This window comes from Pipistrellus kuhlii, unplaced genomic scaffold (genome assembly GCF_014108245.1).
Source record: "Pipistrellus kuhlii isolate mPipKuh1 unplaced genomic scaffold, mPipKuh1.p scaffold_m20_p_9, whole genome shotgun sequence".
Taxonomy (NCBI): Eukaryota; Metazoa; Chordata; class Mammalia; order Chiroptera; family Vespertilionidae; genus Pipistrellus; species Pipistrellus kuhlii.
Window position 1 is genome coordinate 34,255,303 of NW_023425595.1, and position 16,797 is coordinate 34,272,099.

The following is a 16,797-nucleotide window of genomic DNA, read 5'->3' on the forward strand; positions in this document are numbered from 1 at the left end:
GTAAACTCCCCCAAACTGTTGTAAGCTCCCTAAACTTGTCTGATTACTGGTTTTGCCATCCCCACTAGGTGACTCTGACCACAATTTGATAGCCATTTCCTTTAATCTACTGAGAAGTCTATTGGAAAAAATCACTACTTTCAGCTCCTGTACTTTCATGCACATCATGTCACAACTTCCAGACCCTCCCACCTCCCCTTGTAGTTCTTAGTCATCCTATGGGGAGGACAAATGCCACCTGCCTGGCTGGTTGTGTAGGCGTGCAAGAAGGTTGGACTAATCGCCATTAGGCAGTCTTTCCCAAATAAGGACTGGTTTCAACTCTTCTAAGTCAGTGGTTCTCAACCTTCCTAATGCCGCGACCCTTTAATACATACAGTTCCTCGTGTTGTGGTGACCCCTAACCATAAAATTATTTCCCCTGCTACTTCAAAACTGTAATTTGGCTACTGTTAATGAATCGTAGTGTAAATATCTGGGTTTTCCGATGGTCTTAGGCGACCCTGCTAGCGGTTCTCAACATGCCATTTTATTTTTTGAGTAGGGGTGGCCCAATCCTCTCTCTCTGGGCCTTTTAGTGGAGCCCCCTCTGAGGGCCGGAACCTTTGCTTACCTCTCAGGCTGTCCGGGGAAGTTTTAGGCGGTGATACCCACCCGCCAATAAAGGGGGAGGGAAAGCTGGGGAGGGGGCGGGGGAGGAAAAGGAAGGGAGGGGGCGGAGCCAGAGCTGCGCCGCCTTTGGGAGACGTGGCAGGCCGAAAGCCTGGGCTGAGCTCGGTCCCGGGGTAGGTGGTCGGAGAGGAAGAAGGGTCAGGCTCTTCACCGCGGCGGGGGCCGGGCTGGGGGCCGCAGAGAGCGGGGACGGGAGGCCGGCGGCGGGGGGCGGGGCGGGGCCGCAGCACCGGGCGGGGGCGGGGCCGGCTCCGGGCGCTGCCAACGGCGCCCAACGGCCCAGGCCTCCGCCGCCTCCGCGCCTCCGCGGTGTCCTTCCCGGTCTCCCGCCTCCGGCCTCTCCACGTCCCCCTCCGCGTCTCCCTTCACTCTGGGGGTTTGTTTTCTTGTCCGCAGCCGCGCTGTCTCCTGCCTGCGTCTCCCCAGCCGCGGCCGTCTCCCAGGCTCCGGTGCCCGAGCCCCGAGGGCCTGCCGCCGCGCCCCCGCAGCCCGGAGAGAAACGGGGGGCCGAGGGCCTACGCAGGTGAGCCAGCCTGGGGGGCGGGGGTCCCCCGAGAGCGGGCCTGGGGGCGGGGGTCCCCGGGGAGCGGGCCTGGTTGGCGGGGGTCCCGGGGAGCGGGCCTGAGAGACGGGGGTCCCCCGAGAGCGGGCCTGGGGGCGGGGGTCCCCGGGGAGCGGGCCTGGGGGGCGGGGGTCCCGGGGAGCGGGCGTGGGAGACGGGGGTCCCCGGGGAGCGGGCCTGAAGGGCGGGGGTCCCCCGAGAGTGGGCCTGGGAGGCAGGGGTCCCCCGGGGAGCGGGCCTGGAGGGCGGGGGTCCCCGGGGAGCGGGTCTGAAGGGCGGGGGTCCCCCGGGGAGCGGGTCTGGGGGGCGGGGGTCCCTGGGGAGCGGGCCTGGAGGGCGGGGGTCCCCGGGGAGCGGGCCTGAGGGGCGGGGGTCCCGGGGAGTGGGGCGGGCGGCGGTGGGGACGGGGACGGCTGTGGGGACGGGGTCGCAGCACCATCTGGGCTCAGGAATTCCGATCTTGGGAGGAGGGTATTGTGTCCGTTAGCATCTCCGACTTATACCCCGAGTTTTCGGGGCTGGTTGTGGTTCTGTTTTCCTCCCGCCGAAGCCAGACGTAAACCTGAGCTTTGGCGCATTGCGGAGGAAAGGCCCTGAGACAGGAACCTCGCTTGGGGGGAGGGGTCTGCGGCCGCCAGGAGCCCTGCGCGGGGACTTGGAAGAAGACGCGGGCCTTGGTCCAGGCTTTGCTCCTGGTCCCTGAGCGGCCTCGCTTCCGTTTGCTCCTCTCCGTGGCCTCAGCTTCGCCATCCATTCCATGAGCAGGGTTCGGCCTACAGGATCTGCAGAAGCCTGATACATGAAGGGTGCTCCTTAGAAAATACTCGTTTTTAAAAAATACATATTTTATTGATTTTTTACAGAGAGGAAGGGAGAGAGATAGTTAGGAACATGGATGAGCTGAAGCCGGTTTGGCTCAGTGGATAGAACGTCAGCCTGAGGACTGAAAGGTCCCAGGTTCAATTCCGGTCAAGGGCATGTACCTTGGTTGCCGGCATGTCCCCAGTATGGAGTGTGCAAGAAGCAGCTGATCGATGATTCTCATCGATGTTTCTAACTCTCTATCCCTCTCTCTTTCTCTCTGTAAAAAATCAATAAAGTATATTAAAAAAGAAAAAAGAAAAACATGGATGAGAGAGAATCATCAATCAGCTGGTAAATGCCCTTGACTGGAATCAAACCTGGGTCCTTTCAGTCCACAGGCTGATGCTCTATCCATTGAGCCAAACCGGTTTCGGCAAATACTCGTTTTTTAAAGAGTGAATAAATGAGATAGGGAGGTGTCCTTCTAGGGTTTACTGGAGGCTGTCGGCTGCATTGGGTTAACTGGGAGCCTGTGGAATTAGAGTTCTTACAACCTGAGAAATAGGTGGTCTTACCTCCATTACCAGAGGAAATGGGCCCCAAAATAAAGCAATTTGCTACTAAGCATCAAAGCCAAGTGACATCTCAAAGTCCGTGCTACACTTATCCTCTCCCAGTAAGGGAGGGTTTCACTGAAAGGTGTTCCTATGGAGCAGCAATTAACCCTTTGCCCTCCTCTGTCCCCTCTCAGGGGACATCGGAATTGTAGCATATCACTCGGATGTCCCCTCTCAGGGAACATTGCAGTTTATTAGTGATTACGGGGAATTGAGTTAATTCAACGCACGTTTCTGCCGTTAGCGTCGAGTAGCTGGTAGCCAATGTCCAGAATGGTTCGGAGTGCAAAGGGTTAATAATATGAGTTCTCCACTAAAATGAACATCTCTAAAGCAGAACTGGATCAGATTCTTCTCTACCTGTAGTTCCCAGCATAGGTATGGTTTGTGTGAAATAGTTTGGGTGTCAGTGCCAGAGCCGTCATCTATGTTAACACTGTCATCAACACGATCAGCCTAATAGCAAGAAAAACTAATGATAGTGACAATAATTGCTGATAGCAAAGCCATAAGTGAAATTGTAAAAAAATCAAAATTTACAATAAAGACTTTTCTTTATGGGGCCTTAAAGTTTATAAAGCACTTTCCAGTGGTTCTTCATATTGATCATCTTGGTAGGTATTATTATTATCCATATTTTACAAGCAAAGAACCCAAGACCTAGAGAGATTAAGTGAAGTGACTAGCGCAAAGTCTCACAATAAAGACATAAAGCAGGGACACCACTCTGCCTTCCTGTGTTCCATTCTTATCGCCTAGAGAATTCTCGTTTCAATGTTAACGAATAATCATGTGTTGGCTGATGATTATTAGTGTTAGTATTAACTCAGAATTGAAATGTTAACTTATAAGAATTTAAAGTATCTCTCCCAGAGGCACAGAGGGATTTAAATGCTTTTAAGAAGGGGAGTTGTAATTGCAGATATTATCATCATCATGATCCACAGATTTCAAGGAATAAAACTAGAATATGCGATGATTGACAATCTAAAAATAGTAACTGTCTATATTGAACTCAAAAATGTCATGGGCACCGTGACAGCCACTTAAACTATTTTACTTAATTCTCTCAGCCACTGTATTGAATTTTATAAATGAGGATAAAGAAGTTAAATAACATGCTCAAAGTCGTGTAGTCTTAGCCTGGTCCAATTCCTGTGTTCGCAATCTTTATACCAGTTTGGTCAGGGACTGATTTTTACTTAAAAGAAAGCCTGCCTCTCCTTGGCAGGAGAGCCTGATGGGGGGAACAGAGAGGCCCTAGTCTGTGGGGAGAAGACTATTCACCGTGCCTTTCAGCTGTGCCATTGAGAGCCCAGACTCGGAGTGAGGAGGGAGGCTTTTCTTCTGGACTCAGGAGACCACCTCCCCACATCTCTTTAGAAATAGTGACTGAATGAATCTTTCATAAGCCATAGATGCAAGTTTGTCTTGACTGACACTAAGAGGATGCAGCCAAAAGCAGTGTAACTTTTCCCGTCAGTTCATTGACCACAGGGCTACCTGAGACATTGATCTAAAATGCATACTTGATCATGCCATTCCTCTGCCAAAAACTCTTAAGTGGCTCTCTGTCTGTGGGATAAACACCTTAATAAGGTATCAGAGGCTCCCAGGATCTGGTCTCTGCTGACCCCTTCAGTCCCATCTCTGCTCACAGCTTTTGAGCAGGATAGTCATACGGGACTCCTGAGATTTCTCACAGCTCACTGTTTTCTGTCACCTATAGATTTTTCACATCCACTCTCCATGTCCGCCTCCTTTCTACCCTTCAATTGGCTAAACCACTATCCTTTAAGATCCAGCTCAGCCATTCATTCAGTCACTCAACAAATATTAGTGCTTATCAATGACCAGGTATGGTTCTAGGTGTAGAAGTGTAGCAGAGAATAAAACACATATTCCTACTGCCCATTGGATGACATTATTACGGAGGTGAAGGAATGAGGTATGTGGCTATCTGAAAGAAGAATATCCTATATAATAAAAGGGTAATATGCAAATAGATGGCAGAACAACTGAACCAATCAAAGTGTAATATGCTAATGGTATGCTAAAGTTGCTCAACTGCTTGCTATGATGTGTACTGACCACCAGAGGGCAGATGCTCCAACTGGTAAGTCAGCTTGCTGCTGGGATCTGGCCTATTGGGACTGAGCAAGATGAGCCAGACACACCATGGAACCCTCCCATGGTCCCTCCCAGGCCCATTTGTGCACTGGTAGGGTCCCTTAGCTTGGCCTGCACCCTCTCACAGTCCAGGACCCCTTGGGGGATGTCAAAGAGCCCCGATCTTGCAGGCCACTCTCCTTGGGAGGGTGCCAGACACAGCACTCGCCTCTCCCATTCAGGACTGATTGGACATGGCAGGCACAGTGGGGCTTGGATGAGTAGCAGCGGCAGGTAGGAGCTGCAGGCAGCATTGGACTGTGGGTTTCTGCAGGCCTTCCAGGGAGACCCCCCCCCCCCCATGCACGAATTCATGCACTGGGCCTCTATTAAAGATATATGAGACAGGAGCTCCCTTGGCTATGTTGTTAGCTCTCCAGAAATTCTCTGCAGCCTCAATGTGGACAGCTGCCCTTTTCTATTTCCTACGTGCTCTCATTACATGGTGGTGTGATTGTCCGTGTTTATGTCTCACTAGGGTGTGGGTTTCTTGAGGGCAGGGGCCTCTGAGTTCTATTTCCTCAGCACCTACCATATGGCCTAACTTAGAGTAGGCACACAAATATTTATTAAATGAATGAATGTGGTCTTACAGGCATTGTTCTTACAGTCTGGTAATTTTTATAAATTATTTACAAGCTAGGGCATGGATGACAGGTGAGAGAAAAAAAATAATGTTAAGCCTGGTTCTGTGTAACTGGCTTAATTCGTTTTTTGGGCCTCTGAAAAGTAAAACTCCTGATTTTCTTTGAGAAATGTATCTTGCGACTTCCATTTTCAGGATTATGGCCAGCTATATAACCTGTAAAATGGTGGATAAATTATAAAAAAATATAGCTGAATTTTCAAGAAAGTAAGAGAAATCCCCAGGGGCCGAAAAACCAAGAGTAAACTGAAAACCAGGGTAGTTACTCCCGTAACCCGACCTCAGCAGTCCTGGATGCTTGCTGGTCTTACCTAGAAGCTTGGCTTTAATAGACATGTTGTTACTGTGAATGAAACTATGGGCCTGCATGGTCTAGACTCTGGTTGTCACAGAGATCCTTGCATGAAATCATGTCCCTTGAAAATCAACATTTTCTGATTGGGTGGATGGACTAGGAAAAAAGTCGCTACTGATGCAGAGATGACAAAGAAGATTGCCTTTTATCCAATTTCAAAGAGAGGGAAAAAGTTTCCCCAAAGAATTCTTAATCAGAGGCATTTCTTCTTTGGGTTTGTTTATATATATGTTACCCAAATGGTCTAAAAATTCCAAGCCAAGAAATTGGTATTAGAAGCCATCTGGGTGGTAATGTCCCTGGATGCTTGGCAGAAGTAGAAACGGAATCTCCGGAGAGACCCACATGGCGCAGGCCATGTAGAATTCCCACAGAGTCTGGAGGATAGATGTGTTAAACAAGAATGCGTATTGCTTGCTTTGTGCGGTTGGGACCATGATGTTATTTTTATATTGAGAAAAATAAACTCTGCCTCTCAGTGATCTCCAGAAATGGAATGATAGAACAGAACTGTGTACAAGCCAGCATTTGGATACGGATACACATTGAGCTGCCTCCTCTCCCTGCAGAGATCATGGAAGAAGTGACGTCGTGCTCCTTCAACAACCCCCTCTTCCAGCAGGAAGAGAAGGGGGGGGTCACCTACCGCATCCCAGCCCTGCTCTACATCCCCCCCAAGTACACCTTCCTGGCCTTCGCAGAGAAGCGCTCCACAAGCAGGGACGAGGATGCGCTCCACCTGGTGCTGAGACGAGGGCTAAGGACGGGGCACACAGTACAGGTGACTCACCCCAGATCTGGGCCAGGGCCTCAGTTTCTCTCCATATTTGCTCTTGTGTCTTTTCCCACCAGTGCAAGAAAAAGCCTGTGTAAGAGTTAAAGAGGAGAAAACAGTAAAAGCAATGCCTCTCACTGAGTACTTACTGTGTGTCAGGGGCACATTGGCCCCTCGGCCACTGTGACAGGAATTGTCGGTCACATTTACAGATGAGGAAACGGGCTCAGAGAGTTTGCCTTCATTGCTCAAGGTCACACAGCTACAATGAAGGAGTAGAAGCGGGCTTCAGATTTGATCTCTAACTCTAGAGGCCTCTGGTTCATATGTACTTTTCGTTCACCTTCTCTTTTATCGTTCTAAGTCACCAAAAAAAGTAGACATTGTTAGCCCAGGGTTGCTGGTGAGGGATCCTGGTGCTCTGCAAGGTAGGTAGCTTGTTTCAGACCACAACTAGCCGATAATGGATTGGAGGGTATATGATAACAACAATCATTCTCCTACTGCTGTTCTTCTTACCTTATGTTTGTTCATTTTTATTCTTTGATTAACTCAGTTGTAGAATCTTGAAATTAGAAGAGTCATAAGCCCAACTTCTTTTCCAGTGTAGAAATCTTCTGTAATCCATTGGTGGCTACTATTAGCTTAGTGGCTAAGAGCATGGCTTTGTAGTCAGGCAAGCCCTACTATTTATTGGCTCTGTGACGAGAATACTTGACTGACTTCTGTTTCATCATCTGCAAAATGTGATTAATAATAGCAGTTAACATGGTAGGAAGTCAACATTAGTCATCTTCTATAAAGGTTCTGCTTACTCCTCAAATAAGGAATTCATCCTGTGGCTACTGTTAACTTTTGTTTGGAGGATGAGATGATCCATACGCCTCTATAATTACCCGTTGGTCTTGTTCGGCCTCCTGGGGTTGTCAGTCTGTACGTAATAAAGTCCCGTCTGCCGAGACTGCTCTTGGAGATACCTGAGAGTGGGTGTTCTTGCCCACTGAGCTTTCTATGTTGGGGACTCACAACTTGAGTTCTTAGTGTCTTCTTAGGTCACGGTCTGGATTGGGTTTCTGGGCCCTTGAAAACTGATTACTCTGGGATGTTAGAGTCCTTTTTAAAAGAATGGTATTCCGAATTGAACTTAAACCCCAAGGATAGAGCCACCCCACCAATGAGATGGCTATCCCATCTTGTATCCTTTTCATGCATCCTAAGGTAAGTAGCATTTACTTTTTGATCCTACATAACACAGTTGACTAATAAATATTTTTTTCTTATTTTTTTTATTATTATCTGTGTACATATCTTACCAATGCCCCCCCTCCCATACATGCCCTTCCTCTCCAGAGTTTTTCGTCCATTGGTTTTGCTTATATGCATGTATACAAGTCCTTCGGTTGATCTCTTATCTCCCCCATATCTCCCTACCCTCCCCACTGTAATTTGACAATCTGCTTGTTGCTTTACTGTCTCTATATCTATCTTTTGGTTCATCAGTTTATAATTTCTTTATTATCCATAAATGAGTGAGGTCATGTGGTGTTTCTCTTAGCATGATGTTCTCTAATTCCATCCAGGTTGCTGCAGATGATAAGAATTCCTTTTTTATGGCAGCATAGTATTCTATTGTGTAGATGTATCATAGTTTTTTGATCTGCTGACGGGCACCTACGCTGTTTCCAAATCCTAGCTATTGTAAATTGTGCTGCTATGAACATAGGGGTGCATACATCCTTTCTGATTGGTGTTTCTAGTTTCTTGGGATATATTCCTAGGAGAGGGATTACTGGGTCAAATGGGAGTTCCATTTTCAGTTTTTTTGAGGAAACTCCATACTGTTCTCCACAGTGGTTGCACCAGTCTGCATTCCCACCAGCAGTGCACAAGGGGACTAATATTAAGTAGCTAAAACTTCCAAGTCTTTTTCACATTTTTTTTTTTTTAAAAAACAAACACGAAAACTTTTAATTGTAGTAAAATACACCTAACAAAATTTTCCATCTTAATCATTTTAAGTGTACATTGTGGTATTGTTAACTGTATGCAAATTATTGTGCAACAGATCTTTTTATTTTTTATTATTTTTTTATTTTTTTTAAATATATTTTATTGATTTTGTACAGAGAGGAAGGGAGAGAGATAGTTAGAAACATCGATGAGAGAGAGTCATCAATCAGCTGCCTCTTGCACACCCCCTACTGGGGATATGCCCGCAACCAAGGTACATGCCCTTGACCGGAATCAAACCTGGGACTTTTCAGTCCCCAAGCCGACGCTCTATCCATTGAGCCAAACCGGTTTCGGTGCAACAGATCTTTTTAAAACTTTGTCATTGTGTCTGACAGCAGTTCCTTACACATTGAACAACTCATCCCCCCCATCAGTCTCTAATAACCATTATACTACTTTGTTTCTGAGTTTGATTATTTTAGGTATCTCATATGCAGTATTTGTCTTTCTATGATGACTTATTTCATTTAGAGCAGTGATTTTCAGAAATTCAAAAATTTAAGCAGTGAATTTTTAAAGCATGCAATACCTGACTATTTAGTCAGGGACACTGACCTTTTTCCCCGTACATTGTCAAATTTAAAAATAACAACAGCCAACCCAACAATAGTTGTCTGATGTGAATGAATCAAAATTAAAGCTGTTTTTTGTCAGATTTGCAAAAAGTATATTTTTTCTGTGTACTGCAGAATTTTAGTAATTAGTTTATGTGTGCCATGGGATGAAAAAGGTTGAAAATCACTAATTTAGAATAATATCCTCAAGGTTCATTTTGTAGTATATGGGAGGATTTCCTTCTTTGTAAAGACTAAATATTTCATTGTATATTTATCCATTGATTGGTTTATCCACTTTGTTTATTTATTCATTCTGTTGTTGGACACTTGGGTTGCTCCCATTTTTTTGGCCATTGTGAATAATGCTCTATGAACATGGTGTGCAAATATATCTTTGAGACATTGCTTTCAATTATTAGGATATATACCAACAAGTGGAATTGCTGGGTTATATGGTAATTGTATTTTTAATTTATTGAGATTCCTCCATACTGTTTTCCACATCAGTAGTGCACAAGGCTTCCAGTTTCTCTATATCCTTGCCAACACACATTTTGTATTATTTTGGTAGTAGTCACCTTAATGGATATGAGCCTCTGGGCATTGTAGATTTTATTTGCACTTTCCTAATTATTAATATTTAGTATTTTTTCATATGCTTGTTGGCTATTACATTTGTTCTTTAATCATGTTTCTCCATCCAGACTTTTAAATCCAAGACTCATTTTACATTTCTGTCAAGCCTCAGCTTGTTTATATTCCATTGCTGCAGCTGGATGATATAATTTGGATTCTAGTGCTTTTATCTTTAGTTTACTGTTTCTTCTAGCTTCATATAAACTTTATTTTAGACATATCTGGTCCAAATAATTTTCTCCTCTCAGCTACTAAGGATGGCTAAGCTTCTGACTTTCCAATGACTAGCTTGCCCAGTACAGTAATTTCCCCACCCTCCTAAATTTTCCATGTTTGTCTGTCTTGCTTTGTGCTTCTTTTCTTTTTATTTATTTATTTATTTTGGAGGCGAGTCCTTTCTTTTTAAAAATATTTATGTAGCTCCTATCATGTACTGAGCACTGGAGATACAAAATTGGAATAATTTGGTTTTTACTCTAAGAAGATTCATAGTTTAGGGAAGGAGCCAGTCACATAAAAATGTGTTATATAATAATTGCTTAAGTGTTTTGTATATACAAAGAGAAAGACAGGAGGTGAGTTTTGATACCATTTATATAAGTGAGGAAGAATGTTTTGGACAGAGGGGATAGCATGAGAATTAAGTGAATAGTTGGGCCTTCACAATTTTATAGATTTCAATACCGTTTATTTAATTTCTCTGAAATGTTCCAATGCTTTTAATGAACCTCATGTCTTCCTATTAGTCTCTCACTCCTGCTCTCTCTCCCTTACTCTTGTCTAGTGGGGACCACTAACACCACTGATGGAAGCCACGATACCTGGGCATCGGACCATGAACCCCTGTCCTGTGTGGGAGCGAAACACTGGCTGTGTGTACCTGTTCTTCATTTGTGTGCAGGGCCATGTCAGTGAGCGTCAGCAGATTCTGTCAGGCAGGAATGCTGCTCGCCTCTGCTGCATCAGCAGTCGGGATTCTGGCTGTTCATGGAGCAACGTGAGGGACCTGACTGAGGAGGTCATTGGCCCAGAAGCTAAGCGCTGGGCCACATTTGCTGTGGGCCCGGGTCATGGCATCCAGCTGAAGTCCGGGAGGCTCATCATCCCTGCATACACCTACTACATCCCTTACTGGTTCTTTTGCTTCCGGCTACCATGTAAAGCCAGGCCTCATTCCCTGATGATCTACAGTGATGACCTAGGCACCACGTGGCACCATGGCAGGCTCATTAAGCCCATGGTGACAGTGGAGTGCGAAGTGGCAGAGGTGACTGGGAGGGCCGGCCACCCTGTGCTGTACTGCAGCGCCCGAACCCCAAACAAATGCCGGGCAGAGGCCCTGAGCACTGATCATGGTGAATGTTTTCAGAGACCAGCCCTGAGCCAGCAGCTCTGTGAGCCCCCTCATGGCTGCCAGGGCAGTGTGGTGAGTTTCCAGCCCCTGGAGATTCCAAATGAATACCAGGACCCTAATGGCAAAGATGATCCTGCCCTTCAGCAGAACCCTCTGCTGGGCAGTTCGAGGCCAGAGCAGGAGGAAGCTGGGACACTGACAGAATCATGGCTCTTGTACTCACACCCAACCAGTAAGAAACGGAGGGTTAACCTAGGCATCTACGTCAACCGGACCCCCTTGGATGCTGCCTGCTGGTCCTCCCCCTGGATCTTGCACTGCGGGCCCTGTGGCTACTCTGATTTGGCTGCTCTGGAGGAGGGCTTGTTTGGGTGTCTGTTTGAGTGTGGGATCAGGCGGGAGTGTGAGCAGATTGCCTTCCGCTTGTTTACAGACCAGGAGATCCTGAGCCATGTGCAAGGTGAGTGCACCTGCCCTGGCAGGAACTCGGACCCCATTCAGAACTAATTGGCTGAGGATCTGGCTTTCCACAGAAGGAAGCCATTAGACGGCGACCGTGGCCAGGATAACAGAGGTTACGGAAGCCTACAGGGAATCGCAAAATATAATATTTTGCTCCCTACCTTTTTTTCTCCCCTTCAAGATAATGAACTATAGCCGAAATAGCACTGATCTGTGTGAATTGGGAGACTGTGATATGATCTTGGATCTGCCATGGCTGGCTCTAGGAACTTGAACTCTCTGGGCCTCAGTCTCCATCTGTAAAGTGAGAGGATTGGTTGTGATCTCCCTCCTTCCTATCCCTCAGGAAGGCAGAGGGCCTGATGGCCACATGATCATCAAGTCCTGGCTGCATAGGACTCTGGTATCAAAATGGAAACCATAGGACTCATCTTTTCAAATGACTCACTGCTTATCCAAGTGTGAGGTTCTAAGCAAGTGTCATGTCATAAAGGATCTGGATGATCAGTAATAGACGAACTCTGTCGGCTTCCAAGAAGACTTGGGCAAAACAGAATCATGAGGTCACCTACCTTCTTAGCTTCGCAACTCTGCTCAACCTGTGCTTACGTATCCAAACAGCAGTACTTCCTAAGGAGAAAATGAAAGGCTCAGTACCATGTTTCTGATGACATTTCTATGAAAGACAAACTAAAGTTCATTTATTAGGATGGTTCCTGATGAGAAAAAGACATGACTTAGGACTTTAAAACATTGGACAAAACTTCCCACCGTCTCTGCCCTCGAGGAGTTCACAGTTTATGAGGCTGGAAGAAGGAGAAAATTTGTTTTAAATGCAGTTGGTGGGATAGTCAGTAGATGTTGGGCTCTGAGTTGCAGATCTGTAGATCATTATCTTGGTGCCTGGAGTCATCTGCCCCAGGGCTTGTCCAGGCTGCTAGGTTCCCCCTAAGTTTGTTTTTCTTAGAATATTGTCCCGGCTCAGCCACTCTGTTTGCCAGCGGAGAAACTCTTCGCCCTCAGGAAGGTCTCGGACCCTCCAAACCACTGAATCTGGCCTGTTTGGATCTACTGACGTCTCTGTTTGTGAAGTGAGATGACCTTGTCTAATAGTTTTGGGCTCAACTTTACTAATCCTGGGTCTCCCAGATGATACCAGGTTAGTTGCTCTTATTTTAGGTTGTTTCCCTCGTAGCCTGTTAGCAAGAGCTGTTTGTTTTTTGTCCCTCTTAAATCGGTATATCAGCTAAATACAGGGTGGGACAAAAGTAGATTTATAGTTGTTCATATGGAAAATAATACAATAATTAATAAATAATAGTACAAAAATAACTGTGTTTCATGTACTCAGAACTTTGTCCTACCCTGTATATGTGGTGCTAGGTAATGGCCCAGAGTGAAAGTCTTAGTGGTAGAGCATAGTCTAGGATGCATCCATCATACGGTGGAGAAGTCCTATAGGAGGAAAGAAGGGATTACCTTCACCTCCTTTGTATTTAGCTTAAACCATTGTCTTAGGGTGGCCAGTGTACATTTGCCATTACCTTCTCAGTAGTCCGCTGTGATCATTCACTCATTTATACATTTATGTAGCTACTTTGTGAGTGCCTGTGCATAATGTAAGGTGCTTTCTGTTGCCATTCCCTGGTTGAAAATAATTTGTGGCTCCTCATTGCCTATTAAAGGCTACAATTAGCCTGGCATGTAGGGTGAAATAATGATTACTTATCTCTGCTTCTTTACGTGAAGGCCACTGTCAAGCCCATTGTCAAGTTGGCACGTGGAGACAGGTGGGGTGAGGTGGGCAGAGTGGTGTAGGGGGAGGATTGAAAGGGCAACCCCCTCCTGAGATCTTGTTCGTCAAAGCTTTCCTGAGCACTTTACTCTGAATGGGTAGAAATAGGCAGGATGGCGAAGCTCTACATCGGGGCTCAATGGAGAGAGAATGAGAATATCAGGACTTCTTGGGACTATCCAAGAAGGGAGGGACTTCAGTCACATGCCAGTGGGGACCGCAGATGTCCGGTATGGGTATTCCTAAAGACTTAGCCACCTTTAAATTGCCCCACCCTTTCTCCTTCGCCTTTGCCTCATGTTTGCTTCTCCTTAGAGAGAAATTCCCTTAATGGGCAAAGGGCCTATATGCACATTTTGGGACTAGCAAGAAAGGAGGTTTAGGGCAGGCATAACCTGGAATGAGGATTAGAGAGGAACAGGTGGGTGATGGCAGCTGTGAAGAAAAAGAATAGCAGGTAGAAGTCCTGGCACCTTTGGAGATAGAAAGGACAGACTGACATGAGGCCAAGCTGGAGGGCTGTGTAGGTGGTAGGGCTGTGAAGAAATGATAACTGGCTGGAGCTGTTCCGAGAAATGTGGGAACGGATAGAGGCCTGCACAGGCAGCAGGAAAATTCCTCCCCAGCCCAGTAATTGTAAGCTGGCTCTACTTGACCAACAAAAACCACCATAGGCACTCAACTCTGTTTGTGCCAATTACCCAGATCTTCAGGGCTCTGGGACCGACCCCGTGATGCTGGTGTCCTAACTAAGCCCATTCCAGCTTTTTCAGGTTGGTAGGATGAAAAGAGAGGGCAGGTGATGGCAGCTGTGAAGAAAAGAGGAAAGACTGAAGGCCTCTGATACAGAGACATGAAGAGAGGACTGCATAGGCTGTGCACCTTTGCTCCCGGATACCCCATCCTGTCCTTGAACCCTTAGTAAGTATCCATCTAGCAACGGTGCCCCCCAACACCTCCACTGGAAGTGCAAGAGAGCACCGGAAGTGAGTGGCCTCCTCCTGCTGATAGGTACCCATCTGTTCAACCTGCTGCTCCTGCTCATGCTCCCTAACTCCTGGTTCCTCACTCTTAGGCAGGCTCCTAATATTTACCTTGGGCCTTTGTTGTTTGGCTCTTGTTATTTGTTATTTGGATCAGTTTTTCCTAGTCACCAGTCTCCCCTCAGATATCCACAGGGTATCATGTAGCTACAGCCCTAGGTAAGAGACCTTGCTTCCTGCCTGTGGGGCAGCCCGAGGGACTCACAGGCCACCCTGAGGCTGCCCAGCCTCTGCTCCAGGACAGTGGGATTCAGGACTCTCACTTGGGCCACATTAAATTGCTCAGGCTCTTGAGGACGTGAATTTTCCCACTGCATTATTCAGTAGGTGTCGTGTCCTGTGCTGCCACAACGCACAGTCTGAGCCTTCCTGCGGGCCTTCCCACAGGCTGCCCTGCGTTATTGCCTGTTGTGCCCTCTAGGCCTCTGCTAGGCTGTGAACTCCTTGAGGGCCAAGTCTGACTCCTCACTGTGTCCTCTTAGAACAAATGCTCTCTATCACATTTCCCTGTTTAGGACTCTTGAGTCCTCTCTGTCCTCTGACCCAACACAGGGCCTGGCACAGAATAGACAACAGTGAAGCTATGCTGAGTTACTAACGGAGTTAGAGACCCTTGGCCTTCAAAGCTAACTGAGAAGGGTAGGGCGAGTTCCCTCCAGGGAGGAGCGTGTCACATCCCTCTGGATTGAGAGCACTCTAAACGTGCTGGACGCTCGCTCCAAATGGGTCTTCTCTGCTGGCCGCTTCCACGTCAGTCAGGGTTTCCTGGGAACGAGCTTTCCTCCGGCTGCCTGGACATGCCAAGGAAAAACTGATCCAAATAACAAGTAGCCCAAACCCAAAGCAAAGCCTTGACTTGGGGTTCTCATTTCACTGGTAACCCCCTCCCCCCTCTAATTGGATTTTCTGGAGCTACCACTCCTCCAGGACTCGGAGGGAGGTGCTGGGGCTCAGCATGGTCCATGCATGTCTTGATTCTGTGATACCCCGTGCCACAAGTGCTCTCTGTACTGTGAAATCTACCATGACTCCTTGAAACAAGAAATACGAATAAAAAGCATAATTCTGGTACTACTAGTTTTGTTGTTGTTAAGGAAACCTAGATTGTAATCATTCTTATATTTAGTTTATACCCAACTTTTTTTTTTTTTATTTGAGGCATTTTCTTGCTTTTCATACGAACTTTAGCTCTCAGAAAACATTATTATAATAATCCTTTGCACTTGTACACACTGATATTTGAACATAGTGACGGATTGAGGGCGGCAGTACAGAGGTGACCATGGCTGGTGTGATGACACATTAGCTGTTAAGTGGAGGCACCTGGGTGCACAAAATCCCTCCCTCTAGCACCAGCCTCAGTGCTTTGTCACCCACGTCTAATTTCTATTTTCAAAAATACCTTGAGATTACTCTCAAAGTGCAATTGGAGAAGCCGCAAATATTACCTCAATGAAGTGGGGTAATAGCTTTTGCTTGACTTCCTTTTGGTTACTTTGGGAGCTTAAGGCATTACTGATTCTGCCAAATGTTTCAACCTAACAATTCCAGTCCTGTCACTAGGTCAGCTGTCTTTTTTTTTTTAAAATTGACTATTGAAAAAGTTTCAAATGGACATATCTTTTGTTGTACCACTGAGAGTCTTAAAATGACGAAAGAATGAAGTTGAGAGAACTGCGAATTTGCCTCTAAAAGTAGTTTTACAATAATTCTAGAATTGTATTTTAAAATCCAATGATCTTTTTGTGTGTGTTGTGTTAGATTGCTTAATGTCTGAGGGACCTCTGGGTTTGAGAGGAATATGCACCACTACGTAAATATTAGTGCTCTGTTTATTAAACTCATATTCAATAAAACATTGAAAATCTCTCGTGTATTCAAACAGTAACACTTGATTAAACTGCCTTAAACATAAATACCAGTTACAAATTTAGTATAGCTGATCCTTTTGAACAATTCAAACACCCTACATAGTAGATAAAACATATCGTATATATATCCAATGATAAAACACAAGCTTACATCCAAATGGAGCTAAAAGAGTTGATGCTATGGATTAACACTGTTCCTTATTATCCTTCCACCTCTTGGGACTTTTAGCTTTTCAACTCCTTAGAATTTTGGTGTCTTTACCAGATTTCCCCCTCTGATCTCCCAGGGATTTAGTAATAGCAGATCCAAAGGAAAAAGCATGCCATTTCAGACCAGCTCTCTCCACGGGCTCATTAACTGGGAGGCTTCCTCGGTGGGGGAGATGCTTGTGTGCAACAGAAGCCTGAAAGAGTGGAGCCGGGCAAACACAGCCCTTATGACATCCACTGAGGTCCTTCCTCTCCT

General features: G+C 46.2%; 1 protein-coding gene across 2 annotated transcripts; it reads left to right on the forward strand.

The window, feature by feature from the left end:
- Positions 1-656: 656 nt before the first annotated feature.
- Positions 657-16,336, forward strand: NEU3 (neuraminidase 3). Of its 2 annotated transcripts, none has more exons than XM_036428261.2 (4): positions 657-785; positions 1,069-1,195; positions 6,395-6,606; positions 10,591-16,336. In XM_036428261.2, the coding sequence occupies exons 3-4, from the start codon at positions 6,400-6,402 to the stop codon at positions 11,665-11,667; spliced, it is 1,284 nt and encodes a 427-aa protein (XP_036284154.1). In that variant the 5' UTR covers positions 657-785; positions 1,069-1,195; positions 6,395-6,399; the 3' UTR covers positions 11,668-16,336. The 2 variants fall into 2 exon arrangements, with proteins under 2 accessions (XP_036284154.1, XP_045433453.1); XM_045577497.1 differs by lacking the exon at positions 657-785 and adding an exon at positions 791-809.
- The last annotated feature ends 461 nt before the right edge of the window (positions 16,337-16,797 follow it).